Raw genomic sequence first — 23,202 nt, forward strand, 5'->3', positions numbered from 1 at the left:
TGTAACTGTGAATGTGACTCTGTGCATGTCCAAAGGTTATGCAATACCTCAGAGGCAGCATCCTGGTCTTTAAACAGATTCAGTGTTTCTTCTTCCAGTTGTGCATAAACAGTCTCCCAGTGATCTACACCCTAATCCATATCAACACATCAAAATTTCACCATGAAATCATGTTGGCTGTAATTATTTCAAAAGTACCTATAACAAAATTAGTCCTAATGTACCCTAAAGGACTTTGCAACCATCTGCATGTGGCATCAGTTGTAAAGCTTACTTTAATTCCTCCTTGTTTCAGTTTGATCTCCAGTGCTCCCTCCATTCTAACAAAATCTGCTCTCACCTAAAGAAAACGAAAGTAAAAAGAGTAAAAATAATTTACGTAAACACAAAACAAAGTCTTTTACTGGCTGGGTGCACAAGGTTGTGAAAGATTCACCTTGGTAGCTACAGCAGTTGATACTGGAGGATCAGCAGAGGTTTCCTCAGTCAATTCTTCAGTTTCCTCAGTTAATTTACTCTGAGTGAGTGGAGATGGTGGTGGAGATGGAGGAAGGTCACTCACTGAAGAAGCAGTGATTGTAGCTTCAGCTGTCCCAGGGGTGACTACAGAAGATGGTTCAGGAGATATGGATGTTGGTAGTTCTTCCTCAATCTCTTCCTTTGGACTTGGTGATCTGACCTTCCTAGGGGCGATATTTGGCTTAAAAGTGTCAGGTGAGGAAGGTTTGTAGGCTATATCTGTTTGTCCAGGGGCATCTACTTCATCTTCAAGCATGAAAGTCTGGTTGCATTCTTTTGAGTTGGGGAGTATGTGGGATCTATAAACAGCGCTGGCAGTAAAAGACGGCAAGGAATTTTCTTTTGAGTTTTGTCTTTCAGAAAAGTGAGAGGATGCAGTGGGAATCTTGGTCATGGTATTGTTAGTACTGGTGCTCCTCCTGAATACAGACGCCACTCGAGGAACCGCAGAGGAATCATCACCCTTGCCACTGCTGTTTCTCTTCAAGACTGAAGACTCTGTGGAAACCTGGGAGGTCAAAGATGAACCATCGCTTCTGCCACTGCTGTTCCTTCTCAGGATGGGGTTGGTTATTGACGGTCGAGAGGCTGAAACAGGATGATCTGACGGCTTTCTCTTAAGAGAAGTCACACGGACAGGCTTTCTCCTGGAGCCAGTGTCACCTCCGTAAATCTCTTGCATCTTCTGCTGTCTCTGAGAGACCATAGTTCATTATGATGTTAAGTGACATTTAAACACTATTGTATCCAACTCCAAGAATATGAAAACTAAATGAGTCTCTTTTCAAGTGAGCCTAAACCTTTGACACATACGTTTTGATTCTCACAAATGGTTTTGCAGTGTGCATTTGGAATTCCATGAAAGAAGCCAGTATTGCAGCAACATAGTAACTTTTCTGTAATCAGTAAATAGTAACCAGACTAAAAACTGCTAGTATGTGTTGCAGAATAGACTCGAAGGCAGGGGTGTCAAACTGAACCAGTAACAGGGCCATATTAAAAAATCTTATCAAATCTGTGGGCTGTGGGTCATCTTTAATTAATGTTGTGCTGTAACCTGAACTGGCCATTGTTTATTCAAAATATGCAAAAACTTCAGCAGTAAAATAGTAAAATACAGATACTTATAGTAGACCTATGCTTATGTGATTTTGGCCGCTTGACAAAAATTTCAAAATTTAATGAACTTGATGAACTGCAAGTTCATTAAGACTTGGGCTCATTTTCTGAACTGCTGAGCTAATGTTAAGTGTTTATATTGGTTGAACTGCAGCTGAAATGCATTTTGGTGATATGACTGGTGTGGAATTGCGAAGGACTGTGTAGAATTGAGGTGTAATCACTGTCCCAAAGACTGTTGTTGCAGTAGGAGAGTCAGAGCACATTACGCTGCAGTGCATGCTGGGGACTGTAGTGCACTGCATTGTGAAATGGCCTAATATTAAAAGAAAATTAAAATACTTTTGTGGGCCATATAGGATTGTATGACTGGCCTGATCTGGCCAGCGGGCCTCATGTTTGACACATGGGCTCTAACAGTGTACTTTCCACCTTACAATAATACAGAAATTCAGTTAAACTAAAAATAATGCATTTGTCATATCTTCATGCTGGTAAAGAACATATCTTTTCTAATATAGTGTTCTTGCACTGAATGGTCATAATACATGCCAGTATCAACACTATTTGTCATAATAAGGGTCTACAGAAGAAAAAAAAAACGTATTATAAACTGTTCCACAGCTTATCAGCTATGACATTTTGATAAAAAATTATAAATATACACCAGACACTTTTTTATGTCTATGTTCATAACATCTGCTCTGTGGTGGTCCTGTGGGGGTCCTGTCTAATGAAGAACAGGGTAAAAGGAGGCTAACAAAGTATGCAGAGAAACAGATGCACTACAGTCTGTAATTGTAAAAGTTCCTATACAGTAAGTGTAGCTGATAAAATGGACAATGAGTGTAGATACAAGGAGATGTATGGTCAGTGTAAGTATATATAAATTTACTATATATACACACACAATATAAACATACATTTCCAATGAAGTGGGCTACAAATCTAAGCTGCTGATAATGACAAATTATGCTTATGTGATTTCAAAACTGGTTACACATCATTTCCCTCAACTGAAATGCAGTAAATTTTACGAGTAATGATAGTTTTGATGGGCATTGACCCCTTTACCTGTGTTTTTTTCTCATGTAAGGTGTTAAATCGTTCACTCTGAGCTTGAATCATGGCTTCCAGATCCTCCTGTTTCTTCATCAGCTCCAGAACATCTGAAACAGAGTCCTTAAAGACAAAGAACAGTTTTAGATTGATAATCTCTTAAACTGTTAACCAAAACACCATCTCTTACAAACACACATACACTTACAACAGTTTTGGAAAAAATCATGATGTCACTACATTTGTACAAAATTTCTGCTGAGGAATGTAAATGTGTCTGTCCTCACCCCATAGTCCTCTGCACTGAGCGCACTCTCATACGTATTCAGCCAGTGTTCAGCTTGCTCCAGCTCTCTCTGAAGCTGTTGCAGCTCCAACTCCTCCTGATACATATCCCTCCTCTCAGCCCAGCCCTGCAGAACTTGCGCCTCCAGCTCCTGGAGCTCTGCTAGACGATCCTCCAACTGTAAAACACATGCACACGTAATACAAATGAAAAGAAGTACACACAACCTCTGCAGCAAATTATTTAAAAAAAAACATTGCTTTGCAAATGTTAACGCTCAATTACTTTATATTTGATCACCTTCAAAAAAAATAGAGAAAATAAATAGTGATAGCAGCAAAAGTTTGCACACCCTAATAAGTTAGTACTTAGTAACACTCCCTTTCACAGATATCACAGCTAATCCGCTAGAAGTCTTTCTGTTCTTGTTTTAGGACTTTTTCACTCACACTTCCTTGCACAAACCTTCTAGTTTTGCAATATTTCTGGGATACTGCATGCACAGCATGTTTAATATCTATCCACAGTTTTTCAATGATTTTCAAATCAGGGGAGTGTGAAGGTCTTTCCAAAGTCTTCAGCCTGCATTTCTTGATGTAGTTCATGATGCATTTTAAGGTAAGTTTTGGATAATTGTTGTAGAAGCCAGCCTTATTTCAGCACTGGTTTCTTGACTGACTGTGCCCCATGTGCCTTTAGAATGTCCTGATATTTAGGGGAATCCATCCTTCCATCTACCCATGCAATAGGTTTCCTGTGCCACTGGCTCCCACACAACACAAAAGTATTATAAATCCATCCCCATGAAAGGTGTTCTTTTCATCAAATTCTGTTCCTTTTTATTCCAAATATACCTTTGGCGATTGCAGCCAAAGAGTTCTTTTTTTACTTAATCAAAATGCCTCTGGATTTTATGTTGTTTTGTATACTTTGGAGGTTGACTTTTGTGATAAGATTACAGATTATGCTTTCATCCACGCAAATTAGGACTGTGTAATGCTGACATGAAATGTGATGTATCGATATGTCGGATATCACAATGACGATATGAAAAGCGATAAAGTATTATTGAAATAGTGTGCCTCTTAACGGATGTGGCGCAAGTACACTTTTTTTGGATATGTAAACAGAAATCTCTCCCTTCCTTTAAGCAAATAGCAAAATACAAAATTATAAAAACACTGTTCACTACTGTGCAAAATAAAAAGATGAAATACTAACAGCTACATACATCAGAACTGCAAGCACATTTTTTGTGCACTGAAAGGCTATGTTTGACCCATTTTTACAGGCTTATAGTTCAGGATGGAGGAGTTTTTGGACTGTATATGCATATGTTTTGTAATTGGCAATTTTGCCTAAAGGTTAGGTTACTGTGTCAGCTAAACTCTCCTGCAGGTCCTTTGTGGTCATATGTGGGTTTTGCTTTGCCTTCTTGGTCAGCATTCAAGCAGTGTTGTCTCAGCATTTTCTTGTTCTTCCAGATCTTTTTTGACTACCACAGTTTCCCTTAGCTGCCATTTCGGACAGTCGAAAGCTGGTTGTGCTTTGATATCTTTCAAAAGCCTTCCTCTGCTCTGTAGATATCAATTCGATTCATTTTCAGATCCTCAGCCAGCACCTTGGAGGAGCTCATTGTTGTTGAGTGTTAGCACGTTTGAAGAGTCAGTGAAATTATTATGCTCTGGAATTGTTAATTGCTCACAAGAACATATAACAACTTTTGATCTGCCTAACCAGTCCTAATAAGTCAATTAAGGTCTAGGTCAAATTGATTTCTAAGGGTCTTTCAACTGGAAGGGTATCCAACTTTGCCACATTTTTCTCTATTTTAAGTTGCTCAAATAAAGTAACTGTGCATTTACACTTTGCATAAAAATGGTATTTTTCTTAAATAGTTTGTTTCAGAGGTTATGAGCTTTTCCACAGACCCTGTGTATCCTGCTTCAAAAAAGGCTTAATTTGTGGTCTGTTCAACCTAAAATTTCGTAATATATCAATTTAAAAGGTCTGTGTAACGTTATATTGTTTGTAGTTGTTTTTATACCTCTTGACTCATGAAGTTTCCTTCATGTATTAGACGTCTCCCTTCGTTTTTCACCGTCTCTGACTTAACAAGCTGCCGGTCAATCTGGGTATGATACTCCTCGTGCCTTTTGATTAGCTGTGTCAAGTCTTTGACCTCACCTCTAAGTCCCTCCCCTGTCACCAGAGATAACGACTCTTTGAGCCACGCCCTGTGGAGACATCAAGAATATCTGACAGATCTGATGGCATATAACATTCCAAAAATATGAGTGTAAAAAATAACAGTGACTTGCATGAGCTCTCTCCAGTCTGTAAGATATCTCTGGACAGCTTCAGCCTGCTGCAGCCTGTGTTTGCGCTGGCTGGCCTTCTCCAGGAGACTGGCCCAGCTTTCCTCCACGTCCTGCAGGCTATCAGACACACTCACCCTCACCTGGGGATACCGTCTGACCAGAGCTCTGCCCTCTTCCTGCCGGCGCTGCACGTCCTTCTCTATTACAGCCAAATCTCTCTGGGGAAAAGAAATTGCAGGAAACTGACCTATACATGGTTCAACCACAAATGCATTCTTTCATAGCAACTTGTTAGGTTGGACAGGCTTTAAAGAACATCGGCAAAAACTCAACTTAACAAGAACGCAGAAAAGTTTTGGTTTGTAAACTTTGTTCAAAGTAATAATTTAAATGATATTTATCTTGTATTTACATGACAAGTCACACTGTTAGGAGGCTAAGGAAGATCAGATTATTAAAGCTCATTTCTGCTAGGAAAAAAAAACATTGCCGCCTTCTCTGTTTCTTGCAGAAGTACCTCAAAATTTCAACTTAGTATCTCAAAATAATTACTTATTTTCTCTAAATTTTGACTTAGTATTATGCAATACTATTTTATAAAAATTAAATTTCAAGAGAGTTAGTCATTATTTTGGGATAATTTGGGACATAGTACATCAATATTTCAAGATAATGAGTCTTAATTTTGAGAAAATAAGCTATTTTGACATAGCATCCCATTATTACATTAAGTTAAAAGTTTGTAAAGATAATTCATTAGTAACATGTTTGACAGGTATTTGACATTTGCAAAAAACAGAGAAGGAAAAAACAAAACCAGGCAATTCTTTTCTCCTCTACCTGGCAGGAATGGGCTTCCCTAGAAAATGAGTGTTAGTTACAGGAAAAGGCCCTGACTTCCAGGTGGAGTTTGCTTGTTTGAGGATAATTGAAGGTCACATTGTTAGGAGAGGAAGGAAAAATAAGAAAATCACTCTCTGTTGGTGTGTAGGTTGCTCTCTCTGTTATCATGCCATTTGAGTCCAGATCAGTGATACTGATGGTATCTTTATTTAATTACTTTTTTAAAAAAATCATCATTGCCCTTTTTGAGCCACCATCAAACAAAAACCTAAGTAAAAATTTACTGAACCCAAGAAAGACTGAGGTCCCAGCTGTCGACCAGATCAAGGCATCGAGGCAAAAAGAACAGCTCTTCACAGGTAATATGGCCTTTGCCCCCCAAAGCTATTACACTACAAAGTGATCAGGATTTACTTCCGCATAATACACTATTAAGACAAAAAGTTAAGGGCAAGAGACTCATTGAGCTATGTGATCTTAAAGAAAAACTAGTTAACTGGCTAGTTAGTTCCAGTAACTTGTAACCTTTAGCTGTCTGCAAACACCAAACAAAATTGTCCTGTAATTTCTACACACTTGTTATCTTTGTGGCTCTTATAGTCAATGCCAACATTGGCCTTAATATGAAGAACAGAGAGCAGAGGGGACTAATGGCAGATCAGTGCTGATGGCTATTCAGTACCTCAAGGCCTTCATGCTTTCGAATCAGAGCCTGGACACTAAGCAGGTCATGCTCCTGCTCCTCTGAGTCCAGCACCACCTCCTTCTCACTTATCCAGCTCCTCAGCTCATCCAAGTCATGGTCAAACTGGTGAACCTCACGAGCTGATCTCAGATTCTGTGGAAACATCATTGACAAAAGCCAACAGAACCTTACTGAAATTTTAACATTGCTAATAGTGAATTAGCAGTTCAGGAACAAAACCTTCACACATCACATGACTAGTTTCACAGCTTGCATACAGTGATCTAAGAATTTTTTAAAAATAGATTACAAGAAGTAGTTGTTTCTGTTTACAAATCCAAACACAACACTCATAGTCATTCACGAATTTCTTGAACAATTACCTCTGCTCGTGTTCTCACAGCTTTGTTTAGGTCATCCCATAAATTCAGCAGGGCCTTCTCTCTTTGATAAGCTTCTGAAGATTTCACCTTTTCTTTCAGCTTTTGGACTTCAGTGAGTTTGTTCTGACCCAAACTGTTCACCTCACCTGCAAAATCCTCAAATTTTTTCTGCAGTGCCTAAGAGAAGACAATTTAAAAACACACGCTCTTATGATAGCTCCACAATTCACTATTGACTATAATTCCTCACTGCATGTCTTTTGTTTGGTGGTTCACTCATATATATGTTCACAAAGAATGTCTACACTTGTCTTATTTCGATACATTTCTATACATTTTACAATTCTAGCTTAAACTCTCCTTTTCTCTCTATTTTTATGAGTCATAATCACATGCAAATTTACCTCCACATCATCCAGATCTTGTCCATATTCATCTGACTCTGAGAGGGTCTTGCGAGAGAGAAGCCAGCTCTGCAGGTCTCTGGTCTCCCTCTCAAACACATAAAGATTGTACTGGTCCTCCAGTAATGCACGACGCTCAGCAGACAGCTGCAGCAGAGACTTAAATCTTTTTCTCAAGTCTGTGACACTCTTGTTGACTAAGTGGCTGTAAGGAAGCATGTTCAGTATTAGTATGATTTCATTCAACCCAGCGTCCCCAGTGGGCATAGTTCTAGAATTCAGCAAATTTGACAAATGTACAAGTTGTGTAAAATTATTTTATGGGATGTTTTTCAATCTGCCTTTGTTGTGAATTCAATTATTTTTAATGCTACAGTTTGTGTTTTCACATTGACAGTTTTGACAGTGCATCCTCAGTACAACCTAACCTGTTGGGATGGCCAGACTTCTCCAGTTCAGCCCCGGTCTTTTGCAATGACTCCACTTTTCCATGGTGGTTTTCCAACTCTAGGTCTATTGTGTCCAGCTTCCTGAGTAGTGTCCCTGTGGCTTCCTCACTTTTCCCATAGTCCTTGGACTCAAGCACAGGAATCAGTTCCTCCATCCACAGCTCCAGCTCAGAAATCTATAGAGAAAGGAATATGCAATTGAAGGTCCATTTTATCTGGAATTTATCGGTGGCCAACACAAGACTCATCACTGACTTGCGTTGCAGTAACTGTGCAGAAAGACAGTATACCATTTTAAATATAGCTAAAAGCAGTCGTACTAATTGGTCTCCACTGGTGTTCTTTCACAACAATCTTATTAGTGATTTTTTTCTCTAAGGATGTAACAATATCGGAATTCTAGGCCAAAGCCAATATCTAATATTTTTAATGTACATATCTGCTGATACTGATATCAGTACCAATACGTAAACATTCATAAAATGTAAAAATCTTGACTATATCTACTTAGATTAGAATAACAGAGAAATATAACATTTATTTAAATAGAGTTACAAATGCAGTTTAATGAATAAAATGCAAAAAATTTAGCTCAATACCCCATTGTTACATAAATGTTCTGCTCCTCTGGACCAGGCTGCACCTGTTTTGTGTGAGTTGGTACTTAACATTAGTCAAAATACCTATTTACTAAATTCAAATTTACAGATTCAAATACACCAATCTGCAAGTCATGGCTTGACTAGTAACTACTATCTATTGCATATTTTGCTTTAACATGACAATAACATGTTCAGAAACAATCACTTCCATGGAAGCATGGTGGCAGCTTGCACTGACTTTTTGTATTCCATGGAAAAACAATAGTGTACAAGTTAAACTGAATAAAACTGAACCCCTTTAGACATTCTCTGTTTATTGTTTAATATTTACTTATGACAACCAAATGTGTACCTTTTTTAAACTCATTTTTTTCTACCCATCGGACATGACATAAGCATCAGTTTAGACATTTCAGCAGCTTCTGCAACTCACTAAACAGGACCTGAGGTTGTTAGCTTCATGTTTTGAGTTAAAACCAGAGCCATGATTAGAGCTGTAAGTAAAATCATAGCACCCAGCAGAGTTCGAAGTTTTTAGCTTAGTTAAAAAAGTCATGTTTTTGGTCTTTTTTGTGCTATGACATTTTCTAACACTTATGCTTGCTTAGATATAAGCAAATAAATATTTACTAACTACTAAGCTTAATGTTAAAACATTTTAATTTAGTTTGCCTACCTGAACTTAGTAAACACTTACAAGTAGCCTACAACTGAACTTATGTATAGTTGGTGCAACCGGCCCTGGAAGACAATACATGTCATTAGCTATCAGTTAAATCTAAACATCTATCCAATGCCATTTTTTTTCTAAGCAATTATGTGCCAATTCTGATATGATTTCAATATTATCATGCACCCCTAATTTATAGGTACATAGCACAAATATTTATTAGGGGCATTTATGAAGTCAGGGAAAATCATAATTAATTACTGATACAAATTGGAGGAGTTGTTCTCAAACCTCTGAGAGAAAGGTCTGGATTTTCAGTGCTTCTTGTAGGAGTCGGCCCCTAACTGCAGACTCTTTCTTCAAAGTGTCAAAGAGCTCCTTTAGCTCAGCCAGTCTCTCACTGATCTCCTGTGATGCAAAGTGCCTGCCTCTCACCAGGTTCTGTCCTGCATCCAGTACAGCATGTACCAGAGGGGTACGACCTTCGATTTCTTGCATCATCACCTAAAGAGTAAGGCACACTCATAACAACATTTGAAATTCAATCAAAACATCTTTTGTTTATAACTGGCACACCAAGGACAACTGTGTTCATTGATTCACTGTCAGTAGTACATGTTATGTGGTCTGTGGCAGAAGAAATACTGAAATTTATTTATATTTCCAAGACGATATCATTTATTTAATTGAGGTAGTGTGTAAAATTGTGAGTTGGTTTGATAACTGATTGAAAATCTAGTCCTTATAAACACATTTTTTACATTTTTTTTAAGTAACAGATTTTATACACATATAGCATTTTGCTTACTGTAATTTTCATCACATTATTAGCAGTGATTAGAGTGAATACTGAGGCATTTCCACACAATAAAATACTGTTTCAGCTGCAACTCAGTTAACTCACTGACCTGGTGCTTTTTGAGCATGGCTTGTGTGCTCTGCAGGGAAGTACCCATATCTTTTGAAGCTGTGGCCTGTAGCTTGTCCTGAATCCATGCCAGTTCATCCTCTATGTCTCTGTAGAACTGGTACAGCAGCTGCCATGACTCCAATGTCTCTCTACGAGTCTGGAGTGGCTCAGCCAGACCATTATACCTGCGGCAAAAAATGGTAAAGGTGACATCTGTAGAAAAATCCATTTAATATTCCTTTGTGTTTGTATTTTGATTGTATTTTCACTGTCAGCAAATCTTTCTCTCAAAGATCAAATGATATAAATGCAGTAAAACATTGTATACCTATTGACTGTGTGCCAAACTCGTTGTTGGATCTCCCCAGCCAGGAAGTTGCCTTGGGAGCTAAAGTCTTTTGCTGTGTCAACCAGACCCTGAACCTTCTCCAGATGTCCATCCACCACTTCCTCCAACTCCTGTAGAGCTTTCAGCAGTCTGCTCACTGAGGCCAGGTCCTCCCCACAATCTTCCTTGCTCAGCTCGACTTCCACTGAATCCAGCCACTCTGCAACATCATCCAGAGAGCGCTGGAATTGCAAAGCCTGCGGGGCAAGGAGAAATGACGACAACACAAAGCAATCAAGCAGTATGTCTGAGTAGTTTTTGGCTTTATTTAACTAAAGCACTGCACCCATGCTAAAACATAATCTACACTGGAAGCACAACTTGGGCTGATATGGCAACATAGTTTAAGTTCAATATGTTTTTGATTCTGAGGTCCAGACTAATTTGATTCTCTATGTGTTAAAAATGTCACAGAGCTCTAAGTAACACGTGTTACAACTAGCATAAGTTTGTTCAATTACATACTACAGTACATAAAAAGTTCAAAATTTCAAATGACTTTTTCAATGTCTGTTGAACAAGCTATCTGACAAAATATCCCCAAAAATCACAAACCCTAGAATTTATACGTGACTTTGATTGCTACACTCTTACCAACACCTGATCTTTATCAGAGAGCGCATATATATATATATATATATATATATATATATATATATATATATATATATATATATATATATACACATATATATATATATACACATATATATATATATTATAGGGGTGGAAATCTCTAGGCACCTCACGATTCGATTACGACTCAGAGCGCTGCGATGCAATTATAAAACGATTATTGATGCATCTCAATGTATCTTTTTTTTCTATACATGATTTCTATTTTCTTACTGTCTGAGGACTTGGTAGTTTTAAAGCAAAGTATTTGTAATGATCCACAATGCATTTACGTCCAATATCTTTTATTAATAAATCAGATGGAAGTGATGTGGCAAGTGAACTTGAAGGCTCTCATTCTCTGCTCTTGTTTGGAGACGCTGCTGCCACCCATCTGTGGCAGAAGCTGGTGAGTGAGAAGCGACTTCAGCCTCGTAAAACAGTCGAACACTGAGAGACATTTTACAAGAAACTATTCAACTTTTGAGGAAAAGTTTTCTGGCGGAGATGGAAGAAAAGCGGCTATAGCTAAAGCTTAAAGCAGAGCAGAGTAAGTCCACGTTTTCGTTTGTATTTTTTAGCCTAAACTAGGACATTATCATATACTGGACATTAAATGTTGTGGCTCCCAAGGTGGTTTGATTTTTGTTGAAAGGACAAAATGGCTCTTCTAAATATTTGTGTTGTGACTCCTGATCTAACCTGGCTTTTAATGCAGAGGGTGCTGGTCGGATTTCTCACTTGTCCACTTGTGTTTGTTATGTGCGCGTCACGGAGTGTCTGGGCGCTGCACTTACCCACTTTCAAGTTCTGCCCTTTACGTTCCGTCAACATTACGTTATAAATTAAATATTCAGAAAATCGATTTTTGACATTTGTCAGTCGATTCAGGATCGTTCACGTCTGCATCGCGATGTAAGATCTAAGAATCGATTTTTTGCCGCACCCCTAATATATATATATTTATATGGCCCAAATGCACCATACTGGACTAGAGTAATGCAGCAGCATAGGACTACACAAAGACTATACTGTGCCTTTCTTTAAATTTATGAAAAACATTCAAAACAGTCTAAATACACAACAATTTCTTTCTGTACCTGATATGCTTCTTGTAAACGTGTCTTCTTCTCCTTGCAGTTGAGTAAAAGTTGTTCCCAGCCATCACTGAGATCATTCATTTTGGGTTTAATCTTGCCCTTGGCTGGATGACCGGCGGCTAACATCATCTCACCTTCCTGTGGTTCAAACCATCATCTTTTGAGATTTGTGATACTAAAGCCATTCTCACTATACTCCAGTTTACCTTACACTTTCACTTTCACTTATTTTTGGTGGCCTGGACATAGTACCTTAGTGAGGGCTTCCACAGAGTTGCGGTTAGCCAGAACTTCAGCCTCAAAGCTCTGGTGTTTCAGTAGCTTGGCCTGTAAATTGATGGGATCTCTCCAGTTTTCATCTTGAGCCACTGATTTCTTCTCATTCAACCATGAACATACCTTAATGAGAGATTGAAGACATCAACAAGGATTTTAAAGTATAAGAACTGTATGATTAAAACTATGCAACAATATACAATGTGAATAATGTCAAATCCTAATGCTAAATGAGCAAAATGTTGAATAGTACAGTAATCCTGAGAGCTTCATTCCTTGAAGGTCTTCTTTCTGAGTATGCTTCTCAAAAATTAGCAGCTAGTTTCTTTGCTAACATACCTCATAACTAGCTTCTAAGAATTTCTGTAGCTGGAAAGATTCCTCCAAAGCTTTTTGTCGTGCTTTGCTCATCTCCATCAATTTTCCTTTTCTGGAAGAAAATAGTTTAATTAATCTTATAGTTATACTAAAGCACTAACTTAGCTCTTTAGCTTTACTTAAGATTGGCTTATGGCTCACCTGAGCTGAACAGCCTTGCTCTTCTTTTTGATGTTGTCTGAGTCATAATGCTTTTTCTGTGTCAGCTGCTGAGCATATCTCTCCACCTCCTCCACCTGCTCTAGCTGAGCTTCCATAGAGTTCTCAAACAGAGCATGCTTCCTCTGAAGAGCCTCCACCTCTGACAGGGAGTCCTGAAAAAACAAAAGCATATCTAATATCAAACTGTACACTTCCCTTTGGTGTTACAATAGTTTTGATATGCACAAAATGGCCATAAAATAAAAGCTGTGACTTGAAGGTCCATTATTTCTGGAATTATATAGATGCATCATATAAACTCTGTCAGCTCAGTAGTTGGCTCACTAAGTACCAATAATTAATACTTTATAACTTGTTCTCCATACTTTTTGAATAAAGCCAATCTAATACCAGGTTGGCATTGATTAATACTCAAGGTTTCAATATTGATTGCTATCTAATAGAGCACGTACCCCAAGATCTTCGTTGGCCAGAAAAGCTTCCATATTGCTCAATAAACTCTCACTTTGTTCCACATAGCCAAGGAATATCTATACGAAGTCCCATATTGATTTAAAAAAAATAGAAAACAAAATTAGCAAAAGTATCTTTGACTTCTTCATTCTCTTACATTTCAAATGTTTTAAGATACCTGCAGGTCCAGTGCCTGGTTCAGTGTGGTCTTTCTTTCTTCCCATGCTTGAATGAGCCCATCTTTAGCATCTTCAAGTTTGTTTAAGGCTTTTTTTATTTCTGCTGTATCACTATGGCCAGACTTCACTAGATTCTGCCCAAAATGCTTCACTGAATCGATCCGCTCACCTCGTGCATCTATCTCTGCCTACAATCAGACAAGCCGTGATTGTTAGGAAAAGTGTTATTAGCTTGCAGGATTCATAGGATTTTTTCTTCCCTACTGGAAGAAGGTGAGAAGCTGCAGAACGACTACTGCTGTATCCATTAACAATTTATTAAACAGAAAAAAAAACATGATTGTTACCTCACATAAACGTACTAATTCATTAAACTGGAAGGGTGTGAAATTTTACCTTCCAATCTTGGTGCTCCACTATAAAGCTCTCTGCTTCAGCTTTGCTCTTTGGCAGCCCCTTCTTTCCTATTTCTGCAGTCTGCTTCAGTGTCCAGTCCAACAGCAGACGCTGATTAGCCTTAAACAGCTGGAACTGGTGAGACTCCTGTAAACGTTCCTTTCTACAATGACACATGTCAAAGTCAAACTACTGCAGTGCCTCAAGGTGAAGCTTTGTCCTAAACTGTACAAAGTGTCAACACACCTTAATTTCACTTCCTTGTCCAGCTTCGTTAAAGTGGTATTAACATCTCTCTGCTTCTTGCTGAGCTTGTCAGAAAGGTCAGAACGAGTCCTTAGTCGATCTTTGGTTGCTCTCTCTAGAACCTGCTTTCACAAATTAGAACACAGTCCTTAAAAGCAGCTGTGGCAATTTGCAGGCACAGAAACAATACAAAGTGCTCCTTCCACTGAATGACAATATCCTCATTTGAAGTCAGAGTTTCTCCACCCCTGCTGAGTACAGCTTGAGCAAAGCCACTCTGACAGCTAAGTAGCTTCACAGCTGTTCCCAATCACCCCCTCCAGGTTTCCCAAGTCAATGCCAACATGAGCATTCAAGTCTTCCAGCAAGACTATGGAGCCTGTAGGCAGGGCCCTTTTCAGAACCCCACCCACTTGCTCCAAGAAGGCCGCATATTCCGAACTGTGACTACGACACAACAGTCAGAGTTTTCCTCCCTGCAATTTCAATTCACATTGAAGCAACCTCTTGTGCACTAGGAGAGTTGTGTCCGTATACTCTGCATTGAGTCAGCTCGCTCAGTGTAAGTGTTGGACTCCATGCACAGGGTGTCAAGATGTAGCCAAGGTCAGGAGGCCATTATGTGTGGCATCTCTGCTGTTTGAGTGATGGGGATAGGGATCATGAAATCGGCTGCGGGCTTGGACAGGAGGCAGCAGTAATGTGGTCGCTATACCAGAATGTAGTGGTAAAGAGGGAGCTGAGCCATAAGGCGAAGCTCTCTGTTTACTGGTCGGTCTACATTCAAACCCTTACCTATGGTCATGAGCTTTAGGTAATGACCAAAAGAATGAGATTGCGGATACAAGCGGCAGAAATGAGCTTTCTTTGCAGTTTGGCGGGCACTCTACTTGATAGAGTTAGGAGCTCAGTCATCTGGGAGGAGCTCAAAGTAGAGTCGCTAGTCCTCCACATTGAGAGGATTAGGATACCCCCTGGCTTTACCAGGCACGGCCTACTGGGATGAGACCCCAAGGTCATCCTAGGACCTGCTGGAGGGATTATATCTCTGCCTGGAAGCGGCTCGGGGTCCCCAGGAATGAGCTGGAGGAAGTTGCAGGAGACAGGGTTGTCTGGGATTCTCTGCTTTCCTGACTGCTACCACGACCCTTGCTGGATTAAGCGGTTTAAGATGATGATGATGACGATGATGATGATGATAATAATTAACAATACAACATGTCTTAATGTATTGTAACAATACACAGTACACTCACATCGCCTCTTTCCTGGATGACTCTGACCTCCCGTTCCATCTCCTCATGTCTGCGCATGAGGTTCTCCACGCTCTCCACATCCTCTCCACAGCCCTGACCCTGCAGCAACAGCATCTGAAGCACCAAAAAAAATAAACAAATTCAAGACCAAAGGGTAAAAAATGGTGGTCAACACCATGTGCGCAAGTTCTCTTAGTCTTAGGCATATGGTGTTAGGCTATTTTTTAGTAATATATAAAGTAAATATATTCATAAAGAATTTCAGGATGTCAGGATGTTTTAAGTGATTTAAACGTTTTCTCTGCAGTAAAACAGTTTGTATGTCCATTTTCAGCATTTCAAAACACCTTTGCTTTTTCAGGTTTTTTTTTTTTGTCCCTTAGAGAAATATTTGTTAGTAGTCTGTTCAGTATGTTACATGTCACATGTGTGCACTCACCAAGACAAATATGTAACACACTTGGCAAAATAAAGTGATTCTGATTTTGTTTTAGACAACAGGATTTATTAGACTATCTAATGAACTTTGTGGACTCTGTTAGGCATACTGTTAGTCAGTGCATGCTCTGAAATGTCTGCCTTAACATGAATACGATCGAAAACAGACTTGAAACAAATCTCAGGAGAGTTTACTATTGAGACTTAAAAGGCCTATGTTATTTTATTTATAATATTATTGGTCCAATACGGTAAAGTACGTGTGGTTTTATGTAACTCATTTTTAAAATTAATTTTGTACATGACCGTTTTTCAACCTCTATTTATTCCTTACAATTAAACAGGCTATTTTTGTGCCTTTAAGTTTCTAACAAAGTTTGAACACCCATGGTCATACAACATTTTGTTGAAGTGAAAATACTTTAATATTTCCTCTACAGAGAACATGCTTAAATATAGCATTTTTCTGCACATTTAAGGGCACACATTCTTTTTACCTGCTATATTGAACATATTGGTAAAAATAAAACAAAATATAAAATGTTCTGTAACTTTTTTGCACAGGCCACATTTTATGTTTTTTTTCCCCCAGTATGTAATTTGACCAGTTGCCCCCAAATGTCTTCAGACAACTGTATGTAAATCTGGCTGGCTGCTCTGTATTGAGACTCATTCAAGAAGTAGTCCAGGCTGAAACATCTCTTACAACTTCACTGTGAATGGGCAGGGCTAAACTGCTGTAGGCCAAATGGGCCAATATATGTTAAAACCTCGGTTTTCATGACGAGAGCAATGCATTCAAAAAAGCTGATTTTGCAGGTTATGTTAGTTTTCATTTATGGACCACATATGGCCTGAGGAGTGAATGATACATTTCAAGATATTAACAACGTTTACATACTACATCAAATTCTTATTTCAAAAACAATTAAAATTCAGTTTGACATGCTATGTGATATTTAAAGAAATTGGTGGATACAAATAAGGAAATTTTAACGACAGCATTACCTTTTCACTTGCCCTTTCCCTGACTTCCTCAAGGTCACGGATCAAAGAGTGGACCTCCAGTGCTGCTTTTAGTTTCTTCTTATAGCTGTTCAGGTTCCCATGGAAATTATTCCATCTGCAAATAATCATGAATGTACATTTATATTGTACTACTGTTTCATTAATTAACAGTCAAATTAGCATTTATGTGAAGTATTGCTTTTAACAAAAATGATGAAGGAGAAAGTGAGGTAGACCTCTCGTTGAGCTGCTGCCTGCGCTTCTTCACAGTGGCCAGCTCATCGTTGTTCTGCCTCTCTAGGCGAGCAGCCAGGTTGTTAATGGCCTTGATATGGGCATCATCTACAGTCACATCCTGAAAGGAGATTAATTCTTTAAAACCCATAGTAATTCAATTTAATGATACCGCAGCTCACACTGGAGTATCGTGGAGTAGCTGGTAACTCATAAAAGAATAATCATTACATCTCTCATTCATTAATATTGGCCATGCTGGTACAATGACAGTACTTCTGTGATGTAAAAAATTACTTCCAGAGCCCTTACCCCAAGGCTGGAGCTTCTGAACTCACTCAGTTTCTTCAGTATTTGCAGACCATGTTCATAGTCCTCCCCAAGATCTCCCACATTTATCATTACCTCCTACAAACAAGACATGCAGGGAAATGCTACCGCATTTTACACTTTCACACTATTACTGTAGTATTACTGTAGAGAGTTTGAGAATGTAGTTAGTATTTTGTCTGATAATGAACAAGCATGATTATAAGGTTTTAATTTTTTACCTTCTGTCGGATCCAAACTTCAACCTGCTCCACTTTTTGAAGGAACTCTAGAAAGTCACGGTTGTCTTCCAAAACTTTCCCTCGGGCAGAAACCGCTTGTTTTAGAGCCTCCCAGTGAGAGATCAGAGCAGAGACACTCTGTCGCACCTCCCTGGACTTGGGATGACGAAGGGAGACAAGTTCATCTCCTGTCTGATGGAGTAAAGAAAAGCAGGGTTATGAAAATATTCTAAAGTAGAATAAAGTAAAAAATATTCTTCTAATTCCACACAGTGAAGCATGATGCAACGGGACTCACCTGCTGAACAGATTCAATGATCTTGCCATGGGCCAGAATCTCTGCCTCGAAAACCTGATGCTTCTGTAGTAGCTTCATTTTGGTCTGTAGGTTGCTCAGGTCCATTTTGGAATCCTCTTGCAGCTTCTGCATGCGTTCTGATATCCATTCCTCAGCCTGCAGCACAAATAGTAGCAGATTATGAAGATAGCACAGTATCAAAACCTCACAAATTTAAATCTAAAAATCACAATTACACATGTAGTCTCAAATATCCACAAATAAATGCAAAGAAATGTGTTTTGACTGATTACTGAATTCATCTCTGAGTTGTTCGGCTAGGTATACCTCAGATGCATCCCTGTTGAAGATACAAAGAAGCCGTGAAGTCTCAAGCTCCTCCTTGCGTTTCACTGACAAATCTTTGATGCGCTCCCTCCTGTCTCTGAGAGCTTTGAATTTGTTCTTAATGTGGTTGGCTTTCTCTCTTGTCACCTCCCCTTTCCTCAAACTGTCAGCTGACTCTTGAAGAGCAACCATCTACAAACAAACAAATTATTTATTCACTATTATTTTTAAGCACTCTAACAGGAAATTTGATACTTCACGGTTTAGGCTGAAGTAACATGACTGGGGTTGTTGTAGCATTAGAAACACAGAATTAAACTTCATGTAGTGCTGATTCCCCTGTAAGCTTCTTTTTCAGAAAAAAAACCACAGACTAAATAATTTTGAATCAATGACAAAACAACCTCTCAAAGCACCAACCATAAATCAGACTTTAGAATTCCATACAATAACCATGGCTTGAATAATACAGAGGCCCAACCTTATCTTCCTGACTACCAAGAAGTTTTTCGAAGGCTTCATGACGTTTGATGAGAGTCTCTGTCTCATCCACTGTTGTTCCCAAATCACTGTTTTTCAACTGAACCTGCAAAATAAAAGATTGCTCTTCATGATGTGCAGTTCTACAGTCTGACATATCATCTGTCATGTCAAAGTAAAGACATGCTGACCTCAAAAGTCAAATAAAAAGAGATTTTGGTACCAGCCTCAGTTCCCCTAAACAATACAAACTAAGATTGAACGGCCTGTTCTGCCTTTCTCATTGAGCTCATCAAAGCAATAGATACCCTAGATCTGATAGGACTAGTTAGATTGGTCAGACTGGAACAAAATGATCATTTTCAAGTCTAAAGAACTAGTAACCATGCCTGGAATACTATGTGCTTCACACCATCAGGCACCGTACTTTTTACAAGCTGCATTTAAAAGACTCATTATTTTTACTGGAAATACTACAACTACATGTAGACTAACATACATTTTTTTTTAAATCTGACTATGTATAACTTGTTATATAAGTCTTGATCCCAAAATCTTGTTCCAAGTTCCAACCTCTTGGGAGTTGGTGATCTTCTCCATGTGTTCAATGTCTCTGTAGAACACCTGCTCCTGGTAGATGTTCTCTAGCCATTTCTGCTTTGATTCCCAATTATCTGTCAGCTTTTCTCTCCCATCTTGCAAAGCTCTCAGTTTTTCTTGAACCTGATGATAGAAAGGCACATTTATATTGTACACATTTGATACATTCAATAATTTCTATGCCTATTCTTTTACAAGTTTCATCACTTACACTTTACATAGGTAGTAGGCATAGTGAATGCTTACAATCACAGATTGTAGTTCATCTGTTTCTCTGAATCCTTTCTTAGCTCCTCTTTACCCCATTCATCAATGGTCAGGATGCCCACAGGACCACACTAGTGATATGGTGGTAGTGTGTGTGTGTCTGTGCTACACAGAGTGGATCACGCACATTGGTATTGCTGGAATTTTTAAACACCTCAGTGTCAGTGCTAGACTGAAAACCGATGCAGTGCCTTATAAGCAGTGGGAGATGGCAGGACGTCCTTGGCGGCATGAACCCCTGCAGGTGTAGGGATACTCACAAACCCCTGGCTGGCTACTGTACAGGTGGAGTTTGCCCTGGTAGATGAGAGGGTCACCTCGATGTGAATTAAAATTGCAGGGAGGAAAACCCTGACTGTTGTATGTGCTTATGCACCAGTTTGGAGTATGCAGCCTTCTTAGAGTGAGGTGGTGGGGTTCTAGAAAGAGCTCCACCTAAACTTTATAATCTTGCTGGGAGATTTCAATGCTCATGTTGACGATGGCTGGGAAACCTGGAGGGGGGTGATTGTGAAGAATGGCCTGCCTGATCCAAACCCAAATGGTGAGTTGTTACTGGACTTCTATGCTAGTCATGGATTGTCCATAACGGACACAAGGATATTCATAAGTGTACGTGGTACCAGAGCTCTTTGGGTCAAAGATCAATGATCTACTTTCTTGTTGTTTCATTTGACTTGGGACCATATGTTCTGGACACTTGGGTGAAGAGAGGTGCTAAGCTGTCAACTGATCACCATCTGGTGATGAGTTGGATCAGATGGCAGGAAAGACTGGCAGTCAGACCTGGTAGGTCCAAGCAAACAGTGTGAGTGTGCTGGGAACTACTGGCAGAGGCCCCTGTTGAGAATGATTTTAACTCAGACCCTCGGGAGAACTTTTCTCATGTGCCACAGGAGGTAGGGGACATGGAGTTCGAGTGGACCCATTTCAAGACGTCCATTGTGGAAGTTGCCAGGTGTAGCTGTGGTCAAAAGCTTGTTGGTGCTTGTCAGGGCGGCAACCCAAGAAACCCTTGATGGACACCGGTGGTGAGCGAGGCCGTCAAGCTAAAGAAGGAGGCCTTTAGGGACTGGTTGCCCCAGAGGACTCCCGATGAAGCAGACAGGTAAAAGGCAGCAGCGGTGGTGGTGACAGAAGGAAAATTCAGAACAAGGAAGGTGCTTGGAGAGGCCATGGAAAAAGACTTTCAGTTGGCTTCAAGGAGGTTCTGGACAACTGTCCGGCAACTCAGGTACAATCGGAGTGGCTTTGCTCAAACTGTACTCAGCAGAGGTGGAGAAACTGACTTCAAATGAGGATACTGTCAGTCATTGGAAGGAGCACTTTGACAAGCTCCTAAACCCAAGATACATGCCTCCCTCACAGGAGTCACAGGTTTCTGGGGTGTCAGATTCCAATTCCCTGATGAAGGTCACTGAGGTGGCTGGCAAGCTCCTCAGTGGCAAGGCACCCTGGGTGGATGAGATTCTCTTGGGAATGCTTAAGGCTCTGGATGTTATGAGGCTGTCATTGCTGACACGCCTCTGCAGTGCCTCTGGCAGATTGGGGTGGTGACCCCTATTTTTAGGAAAGGGGACCAGAGAGTGTGTACCAATTACAGAAGTATCACACTGCTCAACCTCCCTGGGAAAATTTATGCTAAGATGGATTCTGTCCTGGTCGTGGAACAGTGAACCAGCTTTTCACCCTTGTACAGATTGTTGAGGGGGCATGGGAGTTTGCCAACCTAGTCTACGTGTGTGTTTTGTGGACTTAAAGAAGGCTTACAACCATATTGCCTGAGATATTCTGTGGGACGTCCTCCGGGAGTATGGGGTGCTGGGGCCACAACTCCGGGCCAATCAGTCTCTGTACGCTCACTCCTGTTTGTGATATTTATGGACAGGGTGACAAGGTGTAGCCAAAGTAAGGAGGGCATTATGTGTGGAGGCCGGAAGGTGATCTTTTGGCTCCATCACATGGATCCCTCCAGTGTGCACTGGAGCAGTTTGCAGAAGAGTGTGCAACAGCTGGTATGCAGATCAGCACCTCCAGATCAGAGTTAGTGGTCCTCACCCAGAAAAGGATGCCATGCCCCCTCCAGGTAAGGAGAGAGGACCTGTCCGAGGTGGAGGAGTTTTTGGGGCCTTGTTCACGAGTGATGGGAAAAGGGTCGTGAGATTGGCTGCAGACTGGGACAGGAGGCAGCATTAATACTGTCGCTGTACTGAACTGTAGTGGTGAAGAGGGAGCTGAGCCATAAGACAAAGCTCTTTGTTTACCAGTCGATCAACATCCCCACCCTCACCTATGGTCATGAGCTTTGGGTAATGACTGAAAGAATTAGATCGCAGACACATGGGGCAGAAATAAGCTTTCTTTGCAGGGTCGCAGGCTACACTTTACTTGATAGGATGAGAAGCTCAGTCATCTGGAAGGAACTCAAAGTAGAGCCGCTACTCCTCCACATTGAGAGGAGCCAGCTGAGGTGGTTCGGGCATCTGATTAGGATGCTTACTGACCACCTCCTGTTGGAGGTTTACCAAGCACGGTTGACTGGGAAGAGACCCTGAGACCCCGTGCTAGGACCCATTGGAGGAATTATCTCTCCATGTTGGTCTGGAAGTGGCTTGGAATCCCACAGAATGAACAGGACAGGGTCGCCTGGGAATCTCTGCTTTCCCTATTGCTGCCAGGACCATATCTGGATCAAGCAGTGAATGAATGAAAGGTGGACAACAAGGTAGGTGTGTCTAACTGAGTGGACAGTAAGTGTACACAGTAGTGGTGTGAGTTATTTACTTGTACCAGCACAACAAACATTAACATGCCACTACCATGTCAGTGTCACTGCAGTGCTGAGAATGATCCACCACACACATATTATCTGCTCAGTGGTGGTCCTGTGAAGGTTCTGACCATGACAAGGAAAGGCTAACAACTTTGTTGACACTGGTGTTCACTTTATCACAAGTATCTGCGTTTTTATATGCTTCTCAGAAAACAGTACCTTTTGTAAAGAAATTCTAACATCACTAATAATAGTTGAAATACACAGATGAATTAAAAAGTGTCCCTCTTGGATACTCACCTCCCTAGCATTAGAACTGTCCTGCTCCTGTAGGAGTTGGCCCATAGCTACAGCATGGGCATAAGTCTCTTCACGGGCTACAATCTCAGCCCATAGTTGCTGATGCTGGAAAAGCTGCAGGTCACATGTGGCCACATCACGAATGGACTCCTCTGCCTTCATTCCACTCAATACTTGAGCACACCACAGAGAATAGTCCTGCACCTGAGTTACCAGGGTGAAAAGTG

The 23,202-nt window shown here is 40.2% G+C and overlaps 1 protein-coding gene across 2 annotated transcripts in view; it reads right to left on the reverse strand.

Annotated features, from left to right (window-relative positions):
• sptbn5 (spectrin, beta, non-erythrocytic 5) overlaps positions 1 to 23,202 on the reverse strand; it is an 82,297-nt gene that overhangs the window by 4,320 nt on the left and 54,775 nt on the right. For both annotated transcript variants that reach the window (XM_036594207.1, XM_036594208.1), the window contains 32 exons: positions 22,976 to 23,179; positions 19,609 to 19,758; positions 19,037 to 19,141; positions 18,556 to 18,747; positions 18,229 to 18,384; positions 17,931 to 18,122; positions 17,692 to 17,787; positions 17,382 to 17,500; positions 17,146 to 17,260; positions 15,700 to 15,813; positions 14,444 to 14,565; positions 14,198 to 14,360; positions 13,801 to 13,989; positions 13,622 to 13,699; positions 13,149 to 13,321; positions 12,969 to 13,059; positions 12,606 to 12,752; positions 12,354 to 12,491; positions 10,579 to 10,835; positions 10,249 to 10,435; positions 9,632 to 9,844; positions 8,048 to 8,244; positions 7,620 to 7,824; positions 7,216 to 7,392; positions 6,830 to 6,985; positions 5,305 to 5,522; positions 5,031 to 5,220; positions 2,985 to 3,161; positions 2,713 to 2,820; positions 437 to 1,213; positions 275 to 340; positions 48 to 131 (listed from right to left, as the gene is read on the reverse strand). In XM_036594207.1, the coding sequence (XP_036450100.1) occupies positions 48 to 131; positions 275 to 340; positions 437 to 1,213; positions 2,713 to 2,820; positions 2,985 to 3,161; positions 5,031 to 5,220; positions 5,305 to 5,522; positions 6,830 to 6,985; positions 7,216 to 7,392; positions 7,620 to 7,824; positions 8,048 to 8,244; positions 9,632 to 9,844; positions 10,249 to 10,435; positions 10,579 to 10,835; positions 12,354 to 12,491; positions 12,606 to 12,752; positions 12,969 to 13,059; positions 13,149 to 13,321; positions 13,622 to 13,699; positions 13,801 to 13,989; positions 14,198 to 14,360; positions 14,444 to 14,565; positions 15,700 to 15,813; positions 17,146 to 17,260; positions 17,382 to 17,500; positions 17,692 to 17,787; positions 17,931 to 18,122; positions 18,229 to 18,384; positions 18,556 to 18,747; positions 19,037 to 19,141; positions 19,609 to 19,758; positions 22,976 to 23,179 (5,556 nt within the window). The remainder of the gene's footprint in view (positions 1 to 47; positions 132 to 274; positions 341 to 436; positions 1,214 to 2,712; positions 2,821 to 2,984; positions 3,162 to 5,030; positions 5,221 to 5,304; positions 5,523 to 6,829; positions 6,986 to 7,215; positions 7,393 to 7,619; positions 7,825 to 8,047; positions 8,245 to 9,631; positions 9,845 to 10,248; positions 10,436 to 10,578; positions 10,836 to 12,353; positions 12,492 to 12,605; positions 12,753 to 12,968; positions 13,060 to 13,148; positions 13,322 to 13,621; positions 13,700 to 13,800; positions 13,990 to 14,197; positions 14,361 to 14,443; positions 14,566 to 15,699; positions 15,814 to 17,145; positions 17,261 to 17,381; positions 17,501 to 17,691; positions 17,788 to 17,930; positions 18,123 to 18,228; positions 18,385 to 18,555; positions 18,748 to 19,036; positions 19,142 to 19,608; positions 19,759 to 22,975; positions 23,180 to 23,202) is intronic.

Source organism: Colossoma macropomum, unplaced genomic scaffold, assembly GCF_904425465.1.
Source record: "Colossoma macropomum unplaced genomic scaffold, Colossoma_macropomum, whole genome shotgun sequence".
Lineage (NCBI taxonomy): Eukaryota > Metazoa > Chordata > Actinopteri > Characiformes > Serrasalmidae > Colossoma > Colossoma macropomum.